Raw genomic sequence first — 17,370 nt, forward strand, 5'->3', positions numbered from 1 at the left:
TTGTGTTTTTAGTAGAGATGGGGTTTCACCATGTTGGCTGGGCTGGTCTCCATCTCTTGACCTCATGATCCGCCCTCCTCAGCCTCCCACAGTGCTGGGATTATAGGCTTGAGCCACCGCGCCCGGCTGGAAACACTTTCTCTCCTCCTCCAGGAGCGTGTCCAGGGCCTCACTGTGTGCAGATGTTTTTCTATTTCACACTTACTTATTGCTTCGATCTGTGTTTATGGAGCCTTCACTTTGCATCCCAGGGGTCCCAGAGGGTGGACTCAGCCATGAACAAGAAGGAGCTCAGCCCTCCAGGAGCCTGCGTCCTGGCTTGAGATGACGGGCAGTAGCAGGAACCCGGCTCCCCCGGCCTGAGCAGCCCTACCCTCTGCCCTCGGCTCTGTGTGCTGGGCCTGGGGTTCTGCCCACCATGCCTCCCAGCCTCTTCTGCCCTGCCTGTGGGAGGCCCTCACAGGAGGTAGTACAGGAGAAAGGGGACTTCCTACCTCCTGCTCTTGGTGGCTTTGTTCCAGCAAGGTCAGCCACCCAGGGCTTCTGCTGCCAGCTACTGTGTCCCCAGCTTCATCACATGGCCACGGGGACACCTGCAGCAGCCAGGCTGTGCCCTGGGCAGCGGGGTCCCCATCAGGCCACACTCTGAGCCTGTGAAGTACCTGCCGGGCTGAGCCCTCTGAGACCTCAGCACCCACGACTGCACCCCCTCCCAGAGGCCCAGAGCTACCCAGAGCATCCCCTCAAAGCCCCAAGCCCCCAGCAAGGCTGGCCCTCCGCAGCCCCACCCCACGTCACACCCCTTCCCCCAAGCTCTCTCAGCCCTAGAGTATGACTGCTACCCAAAGATGGTGATGCCATGTCTCCTCCAGCCTCCAAACTTGTGTTTCAATTCTAGGCTAAATCTGGTTGCTCAAAAGCTCTAATAGGAGTTCTGCTTTCCCTGGCCGCACTATGACCATACACCCTGTCTGAAGATGGTATGTGCTATGAGAAGGTGGAATCTGGGCCGGGCGCAGTGGCTCACGCCTGTAAGCCCAGCACTTTGGGAGGTTGAGGTGGGCGGATCACTTGAGGTCAGGAGTTCGAGACCCATTTGGCCAACATGGCAAACTCCTGTCTCTACTAAAAATACAAAATGTAGCCACACGCGGTGGCGTACACGGTAGTTCCAGCTACTTGGGAGGCTGAGGCAGGAGAATCACTTGAACCCTGGAGGCAGAAGCTGCAGTGAGTCAAGATCATGCCATTGCACTCCAGCCTGGACAACAAGAGCAAAACTCCATCTCCAAAAAAAAAGAGTGTGGAAATATCCTAGGAATACCATCACCTTGCAGAGCCCCACAGGAAGGGGTTTCTGGCCACCGCAGGCAGCAGAATGTCCTTTGGTGGATGTGACAAGGGTCTTTTCTGAGGCACCCTGTCTGCAGGCCCGGGGGCCTGGGTAACACCCTGTGTCAGCTTTTGGTCAGTTGAAACACGCAGCTAAATAACCAACTGGCTGTCTTCCAAGAATAAGTGATTTATTTTTATTGCATCATTTTTAAACGCTTCAACATTCCTCCCAAGAAGCTGTGTGGTTTGGAAAAGCGTAAGAGGAAGCTGAAGAGAAAATGCGAGCTGGAGAAGAGTGGGGCTGCTTTGCTGGAATGTTCTTCCGGAAAGCAGCTCGGCTCTGCCAGGCACGTGTTTTTGGCCAGCATTGTGTCTGGGCCCAGAGATGATGGACGTTTCCTGTGCAGGGTCTGATTCCACTGTGGATTTGAAAGAGGCATGCAGATTTTTATTCTTAAACAACTCAATAGAATGTTGTAGCCAGACTTGGTGGCGAGAGCCTGTAGTCTCAGCTACTAGTGAGGCTGAGGTGGGAGAATCCCTTGAGCCCAGGACGTGGAGGTTGCAGTAATCCAAGATCATGCCACTGCACTCCAGCCTAGGTGACAGAACGAGACACCCTGTCTCAAAAAACAAACAGGCAGGCTGGACACGGTGGCTTACAATCCCAGCAGTTTGGGAGGCTGAGGCGGTGCATCACTTGAGGTCAGGAATTTGAGACCAACCTGGCCAACATTGCAAAACTGTCTCTACTAAAAATACAGCCGGGTGTGGTGACTCAAGCCTGTAATCCCAGCACTTTGGGAGGCTGAGGCAGGTGGATCACAAGGTCAAGAGATCAAGACCCGTCCTGGTCAACATGGTGAAACCCCATCTCTACTAAAAATACAAAAAATTAGCTGGGCATGGTAGCGCGTGCCTGTAATCCCAGCTACTCAGGAGGCTGAGGCAGGAGAATTGCCTGAACCCAGGAGGCGGAGGTTGCGGTGAGCCGAGGTCACGCCATTGCACTCCAGCCTGGGTAATGAGTGAAACTCCATCTCGGAAAAAAAAAAGAAACTCTGTCTCAAAAAAAAAAAAAATTAGCCGGGCATTGTGGTGGGCACCTGTAATCCCAACTACTTGGGAAGTTGAGGCAGGAGAATCACTTGAACCCGGGAGGTGGAGGTTGCAGACAGCCGAGATAGCAACACTGCACTCCAGCCTGGGCAACAAGAGTGAAACTGCGTCTCAAAACAACAACAACAAACACAAAACAGACAAAACCAAAATACAAAAAACAACTAAAGAACACTGGTTTCTCTGTCTCAAATAGGTACTGAACATCTCCCAATCTAAGGAACACTGGTGTTAGCCAGCTGAGGTAAAAGACGAGACCATCCATCTCCAAGCATCCTGGCTGAGGCTCTTTTTTTTTTGAGATGGAATCTTGATCTGTCACCCAGGAAAGTGGCCCAGGGCCCACTGCCTGCAGCCACGTGGACCCTCTAGACCCAGCTGAGGCCTCCTCCAGGTCAGAGGTTGCAGCAACTTCAAGGGGCGCTAGGGCCCAACCTTGCCTCATTTTAAGGGAAGCGCCCTGGGCCTGGGCACCCCAGCAGCTGGGTAGCCCCCGCCCCACCTGCCTGCTCTCGCTCCCCACATCCCACGCTGACCACCAGGACCCAGCAGGGTGAGCACCCAGGCCGGCCGCAGGCTTTACTCTTTGGCATCTTCTCTCCCCTCCTCTATGCTCCCACATTGTGCAGTGGCACAATCTCAGCTCACTGCAAACTCTGCCTCCTAGATTCAAGCAATTCTCCTGCCTCAGCCTCCCAAGTAGCTGGGACTACAGACTCCTGCCACCACACCTGGCCAATTTTTGTATTTTTAGTAGAGATGGGGTTTCACCATTTTGGCCAGGCTGAACTCGAACTCCTGACCATGTGATCTGCCCACCTCAGCCTTCTAAAGTGCTGGCTGGGGCTCTTAAAGAACCAACAAGCTGGGCTCGGTGGCTCACACCTATAATCCCAGCACTTTGGAAGGCTGAGGTGGGTAGATCACCTGAGGTTAGGAGTTCAAGACCAGCCTGGCCAACATGGCAAAACCCGTCTCTACTAAAAATACAAAAATTAGATGGGCATGGTTGCAGGCACCTGTAATCCCAGTTACTAGGGAGGCTGAGACAGGAGAATCGCTTGAACCCAGGAGGCGGAGATGGCAGTGAGCAGAGATCACACCACTGCACTCCAGCCTGGGCAACAGAGCAAGAGTCAGTTAAAAAAAGAGAACAAAAGAGGAAAGGAAAGGAAAAAGGGAGGAAGGGAGGAACTGATTTAGCTTGGCTTTGTGTCCCTACCCAAATCTTATCTCCCATGTTAATCCCCATCACCCCCAGGTGTCAGGAGTGGGACCTGGTGGGAGGTGATTGAATCATGAGGGTGGTTTCCTCCATGTTCCCAAGATAGTGAGAGAGTTCTCAGGCAATCTGATGGCTTTATAAGGGCCTCTTCCCCCTTCGCTCATTCACTTTCTCTTGTCTGCTGCCATGTAAGACATGCCTTTCCTTCTCTCTCACCCTCTGCCATGATTGTAAGCTTCCTGAGGCCTCCCCAGCCATGTGAACTGTGAGTGAATTGAACCTCTTTCCTTTATAAATTACCCAGCGTCAGGAATTTCTTTAGAGCAGTGTGAGAACGGACTCATATGGAAACCAAAAGAAAGGCTGGATGGAGGAAAGAGGGCAGGTCCAGGACTTGGTCACGTTGATGCCACAATGTGACATTTTGTCCCACGGAGTTCCCAGCTCTGGCTGTCACATGTTCAGGGCTCAGCCACCTGAGCCTCATGTATTCTCCAGTGTCTGCCGAGCAGGAGGATATTTCAGGGAATCTTACTGGTATATCACCAGATCTCCCTGGAAGGCATCAGGGACAGTGGTGAGCTTGGCAGTGAGCCTTCTCCACCTCCCTAGTTCAAGCCCTGCCCATGGAGAGGCAGGGGCCATCTTGGTGCTGTTGGGCCATCCTGACCAACATGGCAGCAGTGGGCTGGGTTTGCCCATGGCAGGTTTCTCAGTGGGCACTGCTGATGTGCTGGGCAGGGTCATTCTTTGTGGGGGGAGCTGTTCTGTGCACTGAAGGATGTTTAGCAGCATCTCTGGCCTCTACCCACCAGATGCCACTAGTGCCTGCCCAGCTGTGACAACCAACAATGTCTCCAGACACTTTTTTTTTCTTTTTCTTCTTCTTCTTCTTTTTTTTTTTTTGAGATGGAGTCTCGCACTGTCACCCAGGCTGGAGTGCAGTGGCGCCAGCAATCTCTGCTCACTGCAACCTCTGCCTCCTGGATTCAAGCGATTCTCCTGCCTCAGCCTCCCGAGTAGCTGGGATTACAGGTGCCTGCCACCACATCCAGCTAATTTTTTTGTATTTTTAGTAGAGATGGGGTTTCAGCATGTTGGCCAGGCTAATCTCAAACTCCTGACCTCAAGATTGCCTGCCTTAGCTGCCCAAAGTGCTGGGATTACAGGTATGAGCCACTGTACCCAGCCCCATTTTTCTTTGTTGAAACAGAGTCTCTGTCACCCAGGCTGGAGTGCAATGGCACCATCTTGGCTAACTGCAGCCTCTGCCTCCCAGGTTGGGTTCAAGCGATTCTCCTGCCTCAACCTCCTGAGTAGCTGGAATTACAGGTGCCCACCACCTTGCCCAGCTAATTTTTTTTAATTTTTAGTAGAGACAGGGTTTCACCATGTTGGCCAGGCGGGTCTCAAACCCCTGACCTCAAGTGATCCGCCTGTTTCGGCCTCCCAAAGTGCTGGGATTGCAGGCGTGAGCCACCATGCCTGGCCAGACAGTGTTTCATGTTCCTTGTGTGGGTAAAACTGCCCCTAGCTGAGAATCATTGATCAACTCTAACACTCTGATGACTGAGAGGAAGAAACTGAGGCCCAGAGAGGTTAAGACACTTGCCTGAAGTCACACAGTGAGCCCTGGGGGTGGGGCTGGGGTTGGGCATCTAGCGCGGGCTCCCAGACTGGGGCTCCCTCTTTGCAAATACAGCAGCAGGTGTGGTGTGCGTGATTCTGATGAAAGGTGAGACTGGAATCCACCTAAGATTGAACTCCCCCACAGACATCCCTGAGATCAGAATGCTGACAGGACAGACATTAATCTCCTTGGTGGCACAAAGAGCCGAGTGCAGTTCAATTCCAGGCCCCTGCAGAAGCTGTTCCCAAGGGTTTGGCAGGTGTAGACACTACCCCATCAGATCCTGCCCTCGTTGGCATGATCTGAGCGGCTTCTCCTGCAATGGAAGGTCCACACCCTGGCAGGGCAGGGAATGCAGGCTTCTGGATCAGGACCTGGGACGATGGGGACAGACGGCAAAAGGCTTGCCTCCGAATAATGCCAGTGTCCACCCTGTTTATCTCACTCAGCTTCATGGTGGTGTCTTCATCGTCGTTATAAAAAGCACTTCAGCCAGGCGTGGCAGCTCACGCCTGTAATCCCAGCACTTTGGGAGGCCAAGGTGAGCGGATCACGTGGTCAAGACATCGAGACCATCCTGGCCAACATGGTGAAACCCCGTCTCTACTAAAAAATACAAAGTTAGCTGGGTGTGGGGGCAGAGGCAGGAGAATTGCTTGAACCTGGGAGGTGGAGGTTGCAGTGAGCCAAGGTCATGCCACTGCACTCCAGCCTGGTGCCTGGTGACAGAGTGAGACTCTGTCTCAAAAAATAAATGAATGAATGAATGAATGAATGAATAAGCAAGCACTTTGGCCCACCCCCGGTGCATACCATGCTGCTCTCCTGAGGCAGGCAGATGCAAGTCTGTTCAATAAACACCTTTCCAGTGTGTGAACTCCTATTTTAAAATGTGTTCTGGGAAAAGGCTGTTGAAAGAACCCTCAGTAAGAATCTTTTTGTCATGCCAGATTTCTCTCGTGATCCCTTTCTGATTTTCTGTTTAATACGTGAAATTACACATGTAATTTTCTGAGAGCACAAACACATTTATTTGAGAGTTCTGGAGGGAGGGTGTGTGTGTGTACCAGGGGGTCAGACATACCCTAAGGATTGAGTTTGCCTGTACTAGGACAGGATGTGTGAATTCATGCATGCATTTGATTTTAGAATCCTTGAGTTAGTGGCTCTGGCACAAAACAAGGCAATTGGAGAACACTGAGCAGCAGAGGTTCTACGCCAGGCCCGGCTCTCCAGCCTCCCCAGGGGGCATGCCACAGAGCCCATGAAAGTTTCTTTTTTTACGGAGTCTCACTCTGTTGCCCAGACTGGAGTGCAGTGGCGCGTTCTCGGCTCACTGCAACCTCTGCCTCCTGAGTTCAAGCGATTCTCCTGCCTCAGCCTCCCAAGTAGCTGGGATTACAGGTGTGTGCCACCACACCCATCTAATGTTTTTGTACTTTTAGTAGAGATGGGGTTTCACCACGTTGGCCAGGCTGGTCTCCAACTCCTGACCTCAAGTGATCTGCCTGCCTTGGACTCCCAAAGTGCTGGGATTACAGGCGTGAGCCACTGTGCCTGGCCCCATGGGAGTTTCTTATCTTACTCCAGCTTCTCCTTGAGTCCTGGGTCAGTGCTGAGTCCTGCCTCTTGACTGTAGATGACCTTAAGCTGGGCTGGACTGAGACCCGGCAGCCCCAATGTGGAGGATCTTCCTGCTGGGAGTGGTTGCAGGCAGGGCAGTGGGGCTCCAGTCCTCAGCTCTGCCACTGGCCAGCTGCACTACCTTGAGGAAGCTCCAGGCCTCCTTAAATCTCCAGCGGCTATTCTCTGGGTAAAGCCAGCTCACACACCCACATGCCTATCGTGCCTCACATCCGGCCTCGTGAATATCAGCTGCTGTGAGGAGGAGGAAGAGGACAATGACGATTCAGGCCTGACTCAAGGCCCTTCTGATCACACACTTAGGGTTCAGTCCCTTCCCATGGGTGATCACCACGGATCCGGATCTTCCGCTGGCTCAGCTGCAGCTGGGACCCCTGTCCCTCCCTTGGCTGTGTGTATGTGTGTGTGTGTCCTGGGAACTGTCGCAGGCTGTCTGCGGTGCTGTTCCTCTTGCTCTGGCTTTTCACAGCCAGAGGGAAGCCCATTTGGTCTTAGAGGAAAGGCAGGTGGAGGAGCAGAAAACCAGATGAGAGTCTCAGCCTTGCTGGTTATCCCCGTGCCAGCTGGTCTGGGGCCAGGACACAGGAAGCTTGTGTCCTGGACAGGCCAGGGGGAGGGAAAGCAGCCCAGGGCCCACTGCCTGCAGCCATGTGGACCCTCTAGGCCCAGCTGAGGGGCCTCCTCCCAGCCAGGGGTTGCAGCAGCTGCAAGGGGCGCCAGGGCCCAACCTTGCCTCATTCTAAGGGAAGCACCCTGGGCCTAAGCACCCCAGCAGCCGGGTAGTCCCCCGCCCCGCCTGCCTGCTCTCGCTCCCCATGTCCCACTGTGACCACCAGGACCCAGAGGTGAGCACCCAGGCCAGCCGCAGGCTTTACTCTTTGACGTCTTCTCTCCCCTCCTCTGCGCTCCCAGGAACTCAGCCCCGAGTCCCGCATGCGACACCATCCGCCTCCCTCTTTACCGAAGCCGCCGCCGAGAGCAGGGGCTGTTCTTTACCATCTTGGGCTCCTCACCCTGGAGACGTGTCTGGTTGTCACAGCTTTTGGACATGTGTGTGTTGTGTCTAAGTGTGTGAGTGTATGTGTCTGTATGCAGGGGAGTGTGTGCGTGTGTGTGTGTGATGTGCCTGTGTGTTCATGTCTGTGTCTGTGTGTGTGTATATGGAGGAGTGTGTGTGTGCATGTGTGTGTCTGTGTGTGTGCTCATGTCCGTGTCTAAGTGAGTGTGTGCGTATATGGGGGAGTGTTTATATGTGTCTGTGTGTGTCTGTTAGTGTGTGTATTTGGGGGAGTGTGTGTGTACATGTGTGTCTGTGTGTGTGTCTGTGTGTCTGCGTATGTCTGTGTGTGTGGTGTGTTTCTAATGGCATATTGTGTGGGTAGGGACCAGGAAGGCTCCTAAATACGCCACAATGCACAGCACAGGCCCTTATGTCAAAGAGCGATCGGGCCCAAATCTCAGTTGCGCTGTGTTGAGAAACCGGTTTACACAGCAGGTGCCGTGAGTTCTGTGTTCCAGGTGTGTGTTCATGGTGGGCATTGCAGGTGCTGCTGGAGGCTGAAAGGCAGGAAAGTGAGCCTCCCCTTGGATTTCCCAGAGAGAGCCGGCCCTGCCGGAACTTAGACCTCAGCCCAGGGAGACCAGTTCTGGACTTCTGGCCGCTAGAAAGATAAGCGTTCATTCACCCCAGGTTAAGCCACTCAGTCTGTGGTGATTTGCTACAGTTGCAATGAGAAACTAAGCACTCACCTGAGGAAAAAAGAAGAGGCGATGTCAGTGGGATATTTATTATATGGTGAGATCTTGGGGCCCAGGGACGGGAATAAGTCAGGCTTCCAGAAGGATCTAGAACGGAGAGCCAGAAAGCAGCCTGCATGGCCGGCTCCCAAATGCGTCTTGGCCTCATTCTTCTCTCTCCTTGCAGCCTGGCCAACTTCTGCTGCTCCAGCTCACAGAGAGGAGCAGTGGCTGGAACGTCCTAGCTTAGAGCAAAGGCCGTGGTGGTCCAGCGCTACCTCCCTCACTTTCTCCATCCCAATTCCAAAGTCCCTTCCCTTCCCCTTCCCCCTTGCCTTCCCTTCCTTTCTCTCTCTCTTTTTCTGAAAAATGGGTCGTGCTCTGTCACCCAGGCTAGAGTGCAGTGGCAGAATCAGGGCCCACTGCTGCCATGACCTCCTGGGCTCAAGCGATCCTCCTGCCTCAGTCTCCCAAGTAGCTGGGAATACAGGTGGGCACCACCACACTTTAAGTGGAGATAGGGTTTCGCCACATTGCCCAGGCTGGTTTTGAACTCCTAGGCCCAAGCAACCTTCCTGCCTTGGCCTCCCAAAGGGCTGGGTTTACCTGCCTGAGCCACCACGCCCGCATAGTATCATTTTGAAAGTGAAATCATCTCTTCCATGAGGAAGGGAGGTGAACTGTGGAGCCTCAACCGTGTGCATGATACGAATCCTTGCTTCCTTCTGGGGAAGTATCAGCCCCTACGGGCTTAGGCGCTCAAGTAAGAGGGATGTCAACTTGGATGAAAGCATGAGCCTCATGTTTGCATTTTCCCAAGGAGTGCCATCTGCATTTGTAGGAGTTTACTGAGCCTAGAGTCCTTCTCCAGACGCTGCTGAGGGGAATGAAGTCATCTGGGGGTGGGGGCACAGGTGTGGGGGGAGAAGCACATCCTCCAGTCCCTTGGGCGTGGCAGGCTCCCTGTGTTTATGGTGGTGCCCACAGGGGCAGCCCCTCTCACCAGCATCCACCTTGAGGTTGTCAGCTCTGATGTGACCCCAAGAGATCCAGTTCCATCATGGATTAGTGAGAATTATTTTGAACACGTTGTGGGAAGATGGTGGCTGCAGGGGGAAGTGGGGGTGAGAGGACACCAGGTTTCCCTCCAGGGAGCCCCACTGGACGTCGCTTCTCTGCAACCCAGCCTCTGGACAGACCCCCTTTGTTAGCATGCCCACCCTGCTCAGCAAACCCAAGTAAGGGTCAGCAGAGCAGCACCCCCACCCCAGTGTCCCCAAACCCGGAGGTCGGCCGAGCAGTGCCCCCACCCCGGTGTTCCCAAACCTGGGGGTCGGCTGAGCAGTGCCCCCACCCCGGTGTCCCCAAACCTGGGGGTCGGCTGGGCAGTGTCCCCACCCCGGTGTCCCCAAACCTGGGGGTCGGCTGGGCAGTGTCCCCACCCCCGGCATTCCCAAGCAGGCCCGGTGTGAGGGTGACTCAGCTTGTTCCACTCCCTCTGTTACAAAAGGCACTGGACCATCCAGGGTTGAAGCTGGGTGGGATTTTAGGGGTAACTTCCATCCTGCCAGAAGCTCTGCTGATATTTGAGAGGCAAGCTAATGAAAACAGTCACAGTTTAAAATCTTCACTCTCTAATATCTATTGCAAAATTGCACTGGATCATTAAAATCAAAGAGTCTAGCACCCTAGATCAGGCTCTTTCCTGGGGACACTGCTCCCAGGTTAGGATTTCACATGACACCTCTGGCATTTCCAAAGGGCCAAACCCAGAATTGCTCATTCCCCAGCACACCTGGGCTGTGAGTGGCACCCCAGGTAACACAGCAACCCCCTGCTAGCCCACGCTGCTAAGAGATGCTGCTGGGTCAGACGCCTCACGCCTGTAATCCTAGCACTTTGGGAGGCCGAGGGGGGCGGATTGCCTGAGATCAGGAGTTTGAGACCAGCCTGGGGAATATGGTGAAACCCTGTCTCTACTAAAAATTAGCAGGGAGTAGCATCATGCATCTGTAATCCCAGCTACTCAGGAGGCTGAGACAGGAGACTAGCTTGAACCTGGGAAGCAGAGGTTGCAGTGAGCCAAGATCGGGTCATTGCACTCCAGCTGGATGACAGAGCGAGACTCTGTCTCAAAAAAAAAAAAAAAGTTGAAAACAACTATTTATTTTTAGTATAAAACAGTTATTTTTAGTTTAAAACAACCTTTATTTTTAGTAGAAACAGAGTTTCCCCATGTTGGCCAGGCTGGTCTCGAACTCCTGACGTCATAATTTGCCCTCCCTCGCCCTTCCAAAGTGCTGAAATTACAGGCGTGAGCCACCGCGCTCGGCCTGAAAACAGCTCTTTATTATGAAGACTCTCAACCTCGGGAATCGCAGACAGTAGCCTTGTGCGCGCCTCCAGATCCAGCCTCTATATTTAACAATCGCTGACATTCCACCATGTCTGCTTCATCTGGTCTTTTCTAAATTAGTCTAGAGTCAGTTACTGTCTGTGTGACATTTCCCCCTAAGTCTTTTTTAGACATTTTCTTTTAAAAATGACATTTTCTTTTACTGAACTACAATGCCATCATCACAGCTCACAAAATTAACCCTGATTTTTTTTTTTCCTTTTTCTGTACTTTTATAAACTGCCTTTGTGTAACTCTGATTTTCTAATGCCACGTCGTATGCAGTCCACGTTTGCCTGGTTGGCTCCCAAATGGCTTTTCCAGGTGGGCTTGTTCAAAACAGGATACCAGGCCAGGCATGGTGGCTCACACCTATAATCTTGACACTCTGGAAGATCAAGGCAGGTGGATCACCTGAGGTCAGGAGTTTGAGACCAGCCTGACCAATACAGTGAAACCCCATCTCTACTAAAAATTTTTAAAAAATTAGTCAGGTATGGTGGCACACGCCTGTTACTCCAGCTACTCAGGAGGTTGAGGCAGGAGAATTGCTTGAACCTGGGAGGTGGAGGTTGTAGTGAGATGAGATTATGCCATCCTCATAATCCTGGGTGACAGGGAAAGACTCTATCTCAGAAAAAACAAAAAAGCCAAAACACCAGGATCCCGATAAGGCACATACGTGGCATTTGGTGGTTTAGTCTCTTAGTCACCTTTGACCTGCCACCCCTTTGTTTTGTTTTTTAATTGTTTTGAGACAGAGTCTTGCTCTGTCACCCAGGCTGGAATGCAGTGGTGCAATCTTGGCTCACGGCAGCCTCCCTCCCAGGTTCAAATGAATTCTCCTGCCTCCTGGGTAGCTGGGATTTCAGGTGCCCACCACCAAACCCAGCTAATTTTTGTATTTTTAGTATGTGTACGTGTGTGTATATGAATGTGTACATAGGAGCATGTTTCCATGTGTCTATATGCATGTGTGTTTATGTGTATAGCAATGTGTGCATATAAGCATGTGTGTCCCTGCATACGTGTATATGTTTGTATGTGTGTATGTTTGTGGCAGCAGGTAGCTCTGGGGACACAGGGCCATAGGTGGTCCTACGACTCTTCTCCATCTCATCCCGGTGACAGCTGCCCCTACCGAGTCCTCTTCCCTGAGTGACGTGGGTCACTCTCCCCACGTTTTTGATGAGGACTGCTTATCCCCAAAGTCCTTCAGCACAAAGGTGACAGGTGTCCATGGACTATTCCATGGTCGTAACTGCTAACAGCCAGTTACGTTCCAGGTGCGTTTGTTCGGGTAGCTCCTCTAACCTACCCTGCAGGTATCTTATTACAGGGGGGAAATGAGGGGCGTGCTGTGGAGGGGTCCAAGTGTCACGGCCAGGACTTGAACCCGAGCCCTGCAGGAGCGCGCACCCGCAGCCAGTCGGACCCAGGCGTGCGAGCATCCAGCCCAGCTGTGCCGGCGGCACCCACACCCAGGGAACCACCTGGCCCGCTCGGGGACCCGGGTGTGCTGAGAAGGGGGTACTGGGGGGCTGGCCCGGCATGAAAGGTCACCCCGCACGCAGGTGAGGTGGGTGCAGGACCCCGGCTGCCACAGGCATCGGAGCGGCCAGGAGTGGGAGCAGGGGCCGGCAATGAGATCTCCCTGGGTGGGTGCTCGCAGGGACCGCATCGGGCGCCGGGGCCGGCGGGGCGGAGGGAGGCGCCCTGCTCTCCCGTCCCTCCCTTCCCGCTCTCGCGACCCCCTCCCCTCGGCGAGCGCCGCCTGCGGGACCTGCTTCGTTCCAGGGGCGACAGCGCCACCTTCTGGAGCACGTGCGTCTGTGCAGCGGGCCGGGTTCCGCAGGTCCTGGGGCTGCGCCCGAGACCCCCGACCCGGTCTCCGGTGCCTCCACCGCTTCCCCGGCGCCTGGGCTGCAAGGGGCGCTTGTCCGCAGGGCGACCTTGCAGCAGTCCTGGAAGGAGGGGCCCCCTTCCGTGGCCTCTGAGGACCGAGGTCGGGAACCTGGCGGGTGTGGAGAAGGGTCTGGCAGTCAGCGCCGGTCCTTGGGCTCTCGGCGACAGCGACCTCCCTCCTCCCCGCGATGGTGACCAGCGCTCTCGGAAGGAGTGGCTGCCACACCAGGCGCAGGGCTGTCTTCCAAGCATGTGGTCCTCTCAGACCTACGGAGTTGGTGCTGTCTCGCTCCCTCTTAAAGAGTAGGAAACTGAGGCACAGAGAAGTCCCACCACTGGGGGTCGGGCTGGGAAGGGCCTGGGGTTGGAACCCAGGCGGATTGGCTCCCATTATCAGTGGTTCTCTCTGCCTGAAGATTCTTTCACCTTCCACACTCATGAGTTGCTGCTTACTCTTTGGGTGGCATTAGATGTCAGCTCCTCCAGGAAGCCCTCCCTCCCCCTCCACATGACGGTGGGTGGTCCTGCTGTCTTGCTGGCCCTTTGCAGGCTGGATCATCACAGTCTGTTCACTTGTCCACCTTCTCCCCCTTGTCCAGGACTCCCAAGGATCATTTGTGTCTGTCTTGTTTACCTGCCCTTTGTAGTGAGCGAAACCTTTAATTGCACAATTTTAAATTGATTTTCAGGGGCTGAGAGCTACAGAGGAGGAGCCAGGTCAGAGGGTGCATCAGATGCCCATCTTTTACTGGATGTGGCTGGGTGCCCATCTGGGCATGTCCCTCCAGGGAAGAAGCTGAGCTGGGCCTGGAGCACCGTGGAGACCGGACCACATCTGCCATGCTCAGAGATGTGTACCAGGGACACTGGCTTGTTACTCAAGACTCCCCACTCCATCTGCCTTCCCCTACTCTCCCAATAACCAGGGGGACCCACCTGCAGGTCACCACTCATGCTCCCAGGTGCTGGGCACCCAGGGATGAGAAGAAGGCTGGGTGTTCCTGGCTCCCACGCTGCTTCCCAGGCCTGATCCTCATCTTTATGCATCTGCCTCCCACCTACCAGCCTTCACTAGACTGGAAGCCTTCAGATAGCAGGCGCTGCACCTCTTTCCCAGTGCCCAGATTCCATTGGCATTTAATCACAGACGAGGGACTGTGTCCCCTTCTCCACCTCTGTGGAAGCTGTGCCCCGCTTTCTATTCCAGGCCGAGCTGGCCTCTCCTGGAAGCCCTGTGCCGTCAGCCCTCACCTCGCCCTTCAAGCCTAGACATTCTCTTCTGGCATAAATATGTGCTCAAGGCTCTTTGCACTAAAAGCAAGGAGTTGTCTCCTCTCCCAGGTCCACTTCCTCTCTCTCCCGAACTCCCTGACCCTCCACGCCATCCCTCCTCCATGACCTCCCCCTACTCACCATCTGCCCCTTCTGCCAACCCAGCGAGCGGCAGCTCTCCTGGCATGTCACTCTCTCAACCTTCTGTCCCGTGATTACCGGTGCAGTTCTGGCCTGTTTCTTTGGCTTCTCCCAGCCCTTCTTTTTCTGCTTTCCCCTTAAAGGTGGACATCCCTGGGTCCAGGACCTGGTCTCTGGCCCTTCTCCTCTGAATCATCTCGGTGGCGTTTCTCCCAAGTCCCTGGCTGCAGCCACAGCCACATGTCAATTATGTCACCTCCATGTCCTGGCTCAGATGTGCCTCCCTGCCCCTGATGCACCAGCTCCCTGTTCCTTCACATCCCCTACTCAGCGAATGACCCCTTGTTGACCCACCGGCCCAGGCTTCGCTTGCATGTCCCCCAAGCCCTCGTGTCCAGGTCTCATCTCCGAATCCTGGCGATCTTCCCCCAGGAGGTGTGGGCTCCTCTTCTCTGCCCTGTCCAGCGTCCACCTCTCCCAAACGGCTCACCGGTCTCTCCCTCCCGATGCCCCTGCATCTAGGATGGCAAAGCTCTTCATGGGAGCCATAGCTGGAGACCTAACAGAGCTGGCAGCTGGCCAAGGCCTCTGCTCCAGGGGGTCAGCTGCGGGCTTCCAGAACCTGTTCAGCCTCTGAGTTCCATGTTGCCTGGAACCTCCACCACTGATCAGCGTGTCAACACCTATGTGGGGGATGTGGGGGCGGGGGTTCCAGGAAGGCGACTTTTGGGTGATAGGGCGGGAAGAAAGAGGGACCCCAGAGGCCAGTTGTTCCCCCATCCTAGTCTGTTTCCTCCCATAAGCATGGGAAGTGTCTTTCTGCACCCGATCCTGTGTGGGCAGCGGGTGGGGCACACAGATGAATCAGACCCGGCCCCCTCTTTGTGCCAACTCATAAGCACGTAATCCATGGCTCAGCCTGTGAAAGAGCTCAGCGGGCCCAGAAATGTAATGAAGTGAGAATACTTTCCAATCCTGTCTCCAGGTAATGGGGCTGCTCCCCGTCACAGAATAGGGGCCTCATAGGCACACAGCATGGGGTGGCAGGCCAGGCCTCCTGATGGTCAGCGCTGTGAGGCTATCTTCTCTCCCACTGCGGAGGCCCAGCCTCTCCTGTGCCCTCTAGGCCTGTCCTATACCCCCTCCACCTCTCCTGCTGGGGCCTGTCAGTGGCTCCTGGAAGGTGTGACCTGGGTCAGCCACCCCAGGCCTCTCCATCCTGCTCTCCTTCCCCCTATGGGGGTTTAGGCTCCTCCTGGGGTGCCCACCCGACCCCAGTGCCCTCCATCTCCATGAAAGCCTGTCATTTCTGAGGACTGAGTCACTGCCGGCTGGCGGCAGCCCATTCAGCATGCCACTTGGCACGTGGCACAGACATGAGCTACTGGGTCCTGCACCCTGTGGTTAGGAGTCCAAAGGCCTCTTTCCAGGCGACGTTGCCGGTTTATACGTCTTTCAGCTCAGAGGCAGGGTGGAGAGGAACCACTCCTCTATCCCCTTGCCCTCCCATGCCAGGAACTGCTGGGCTCCCTGTGACCAGGGACTTTCCCAGATGCCTGGGATTTGTAATGAAGCCGGGAAGCAGAGAATATCCACGTGCGTGCTCAGTGCAGAGTTGGCACTGGACATGTCTACACTGGACATCCCAAAAGGTGGCGTAGAGGCCCAGCAGAGGGCTGCTGTGGAGTTCCAGGCACAGACCCGCTGCTGTCAGGAACTGAGTTTGGGCTTGCCTGCTGAGCGGCTGTGAGACCTGGAGCAGGGGACGTGAGCTCTCGGTGCTTCTGTTTCCTCATCTGTGAAATGGGTGCTGTAGGAACTGTGATAAGATGTCAGTGAATCTGTGGTGTGAAGCACAGAGCCAAAGCCATGTGTTAAGGAAGGGACCTGTTATCCCCACATGCCGAGGTGGGAGATGACTGGATCATGGGGGCGGTTCCCGACCTTGTAAGCCACCCACTTTGGCCCCCCAAAGTGCTGGGATTATAGGCATGAGCCACCATGCTAATCTGATGGTTTTATAAGTTCCTTCTTCACTCACTCTTCTCTCTCCTGTCACCTTGTGAAGGAGGCGACTGCTTCCCCTTCACCTTCCACCAGGATTCTAAGTTTCCTGAGGCCTCCCCAGCCATGCAGAATTATGAGTCAATTAAACCTCTTTCCTTTATAAATGAGTCTCAGGGAAGTTCTTTATAGTAGCATGAGAACGAACTAATACACACCCTCCCTCACCCATCGTGCATACCCCGCCCCTGTGCGGCCAGCGAGCACAGCTCTTGTAAAGAGGCAGGAGGGACCCCTGTCTCATATCAGCTTCTGCTTTGTGCCCTGCGCAAAATCCCTGACATCTTAGAACGGGGGCTGGGAAAATATGGAGAGAATATGAATGAATTAGAGTCTTGGGAATCATCCTCTCGAAGGGGTCTAGCGAAGCCAGGCAGCCCCTGGGGACTATGGATGTCCCCTGGAGGGAGCAAGGGAACAGTTTGCCTTGGGGACAGCAAGGCAGGCGATTCAGTGCAGGTACAGGATGGCCAAATTGGTCTCCTCTAGGGCTCTTCAGCCTCTGGTGGGTTCCTGTGTTTGCAGGGGCTGCTCGGAGGGACCATATCTAGGGTAGAGCCAGATGCCCCGTGAATGATGACCTCTAGCTGTCACAGCTGTTAAATGGATGTTTATGAAAACACACCCTCAGTGCCACCAGGAGCCATGACTTTCCTTTCTTTCTATTCTAAAGGAGTATGCATCACCTGTGAGCTCCAGATCACCAGAACAGTGGGTCATGACCCATTATTCATGCATTTGCAGAATGTCCTGGAGGGCCGCAGAAACTGGCCTAAGGACCGCACTTGCCAACCCTCTGTGCCCAGGGAAAGAGGCGAACAAGGAATCCGGCTCCTTTATTTTTTTCAAGACAGAGTCTTGCTCTGTTGCCCACTGCAGAGGTGTGATCTCTCTGCAACCTCC

The 17,370-nt window shown here is 54.4% G+C and overlaps 1 protein-coding gene across 2 annotated transcripts in view; it reads left to right on the plus strand.

The window, feature by feature from the left end:
- Positions 1-16,574, plus strand: part of SEC14L1 (SEC14 like lipid binding 1) — a 93,191-nt gene extending 76,617 nt beyond the window's left edge. For both annotated transcript variants that reach the window (XM_035301882.3, XM_035301884.3), the window contains one exon: positions 13,680-16,574. In XM_035301882.3, coding sequence (XP_035157773.1) covers positions 13,680-13,686 — 7 coding nt within the window. In that variant the 3' untranslated portion in view covers positions 13,687-16,574. The remainder of the gene's footprint in view (positions 1-13,679) is intronic.
- Positions 16,575-17,370: the final 796 nt, after the last annotated feature.

The sequence above is a fragment of the Callithrix jacchus genome, chromosome 5, assembly GCF_049354715.1.
Source record: "Callithrix jacchus isolate 240 chromosome 5, calJac240_pri, whole genome shotgun sequence".
NCBI classification, from domain to species: Eukaryota; Metazoa; Chordata; class Mammalia; order Primates; family Cebidae; genus Callithrix; species Callithrix jacchus.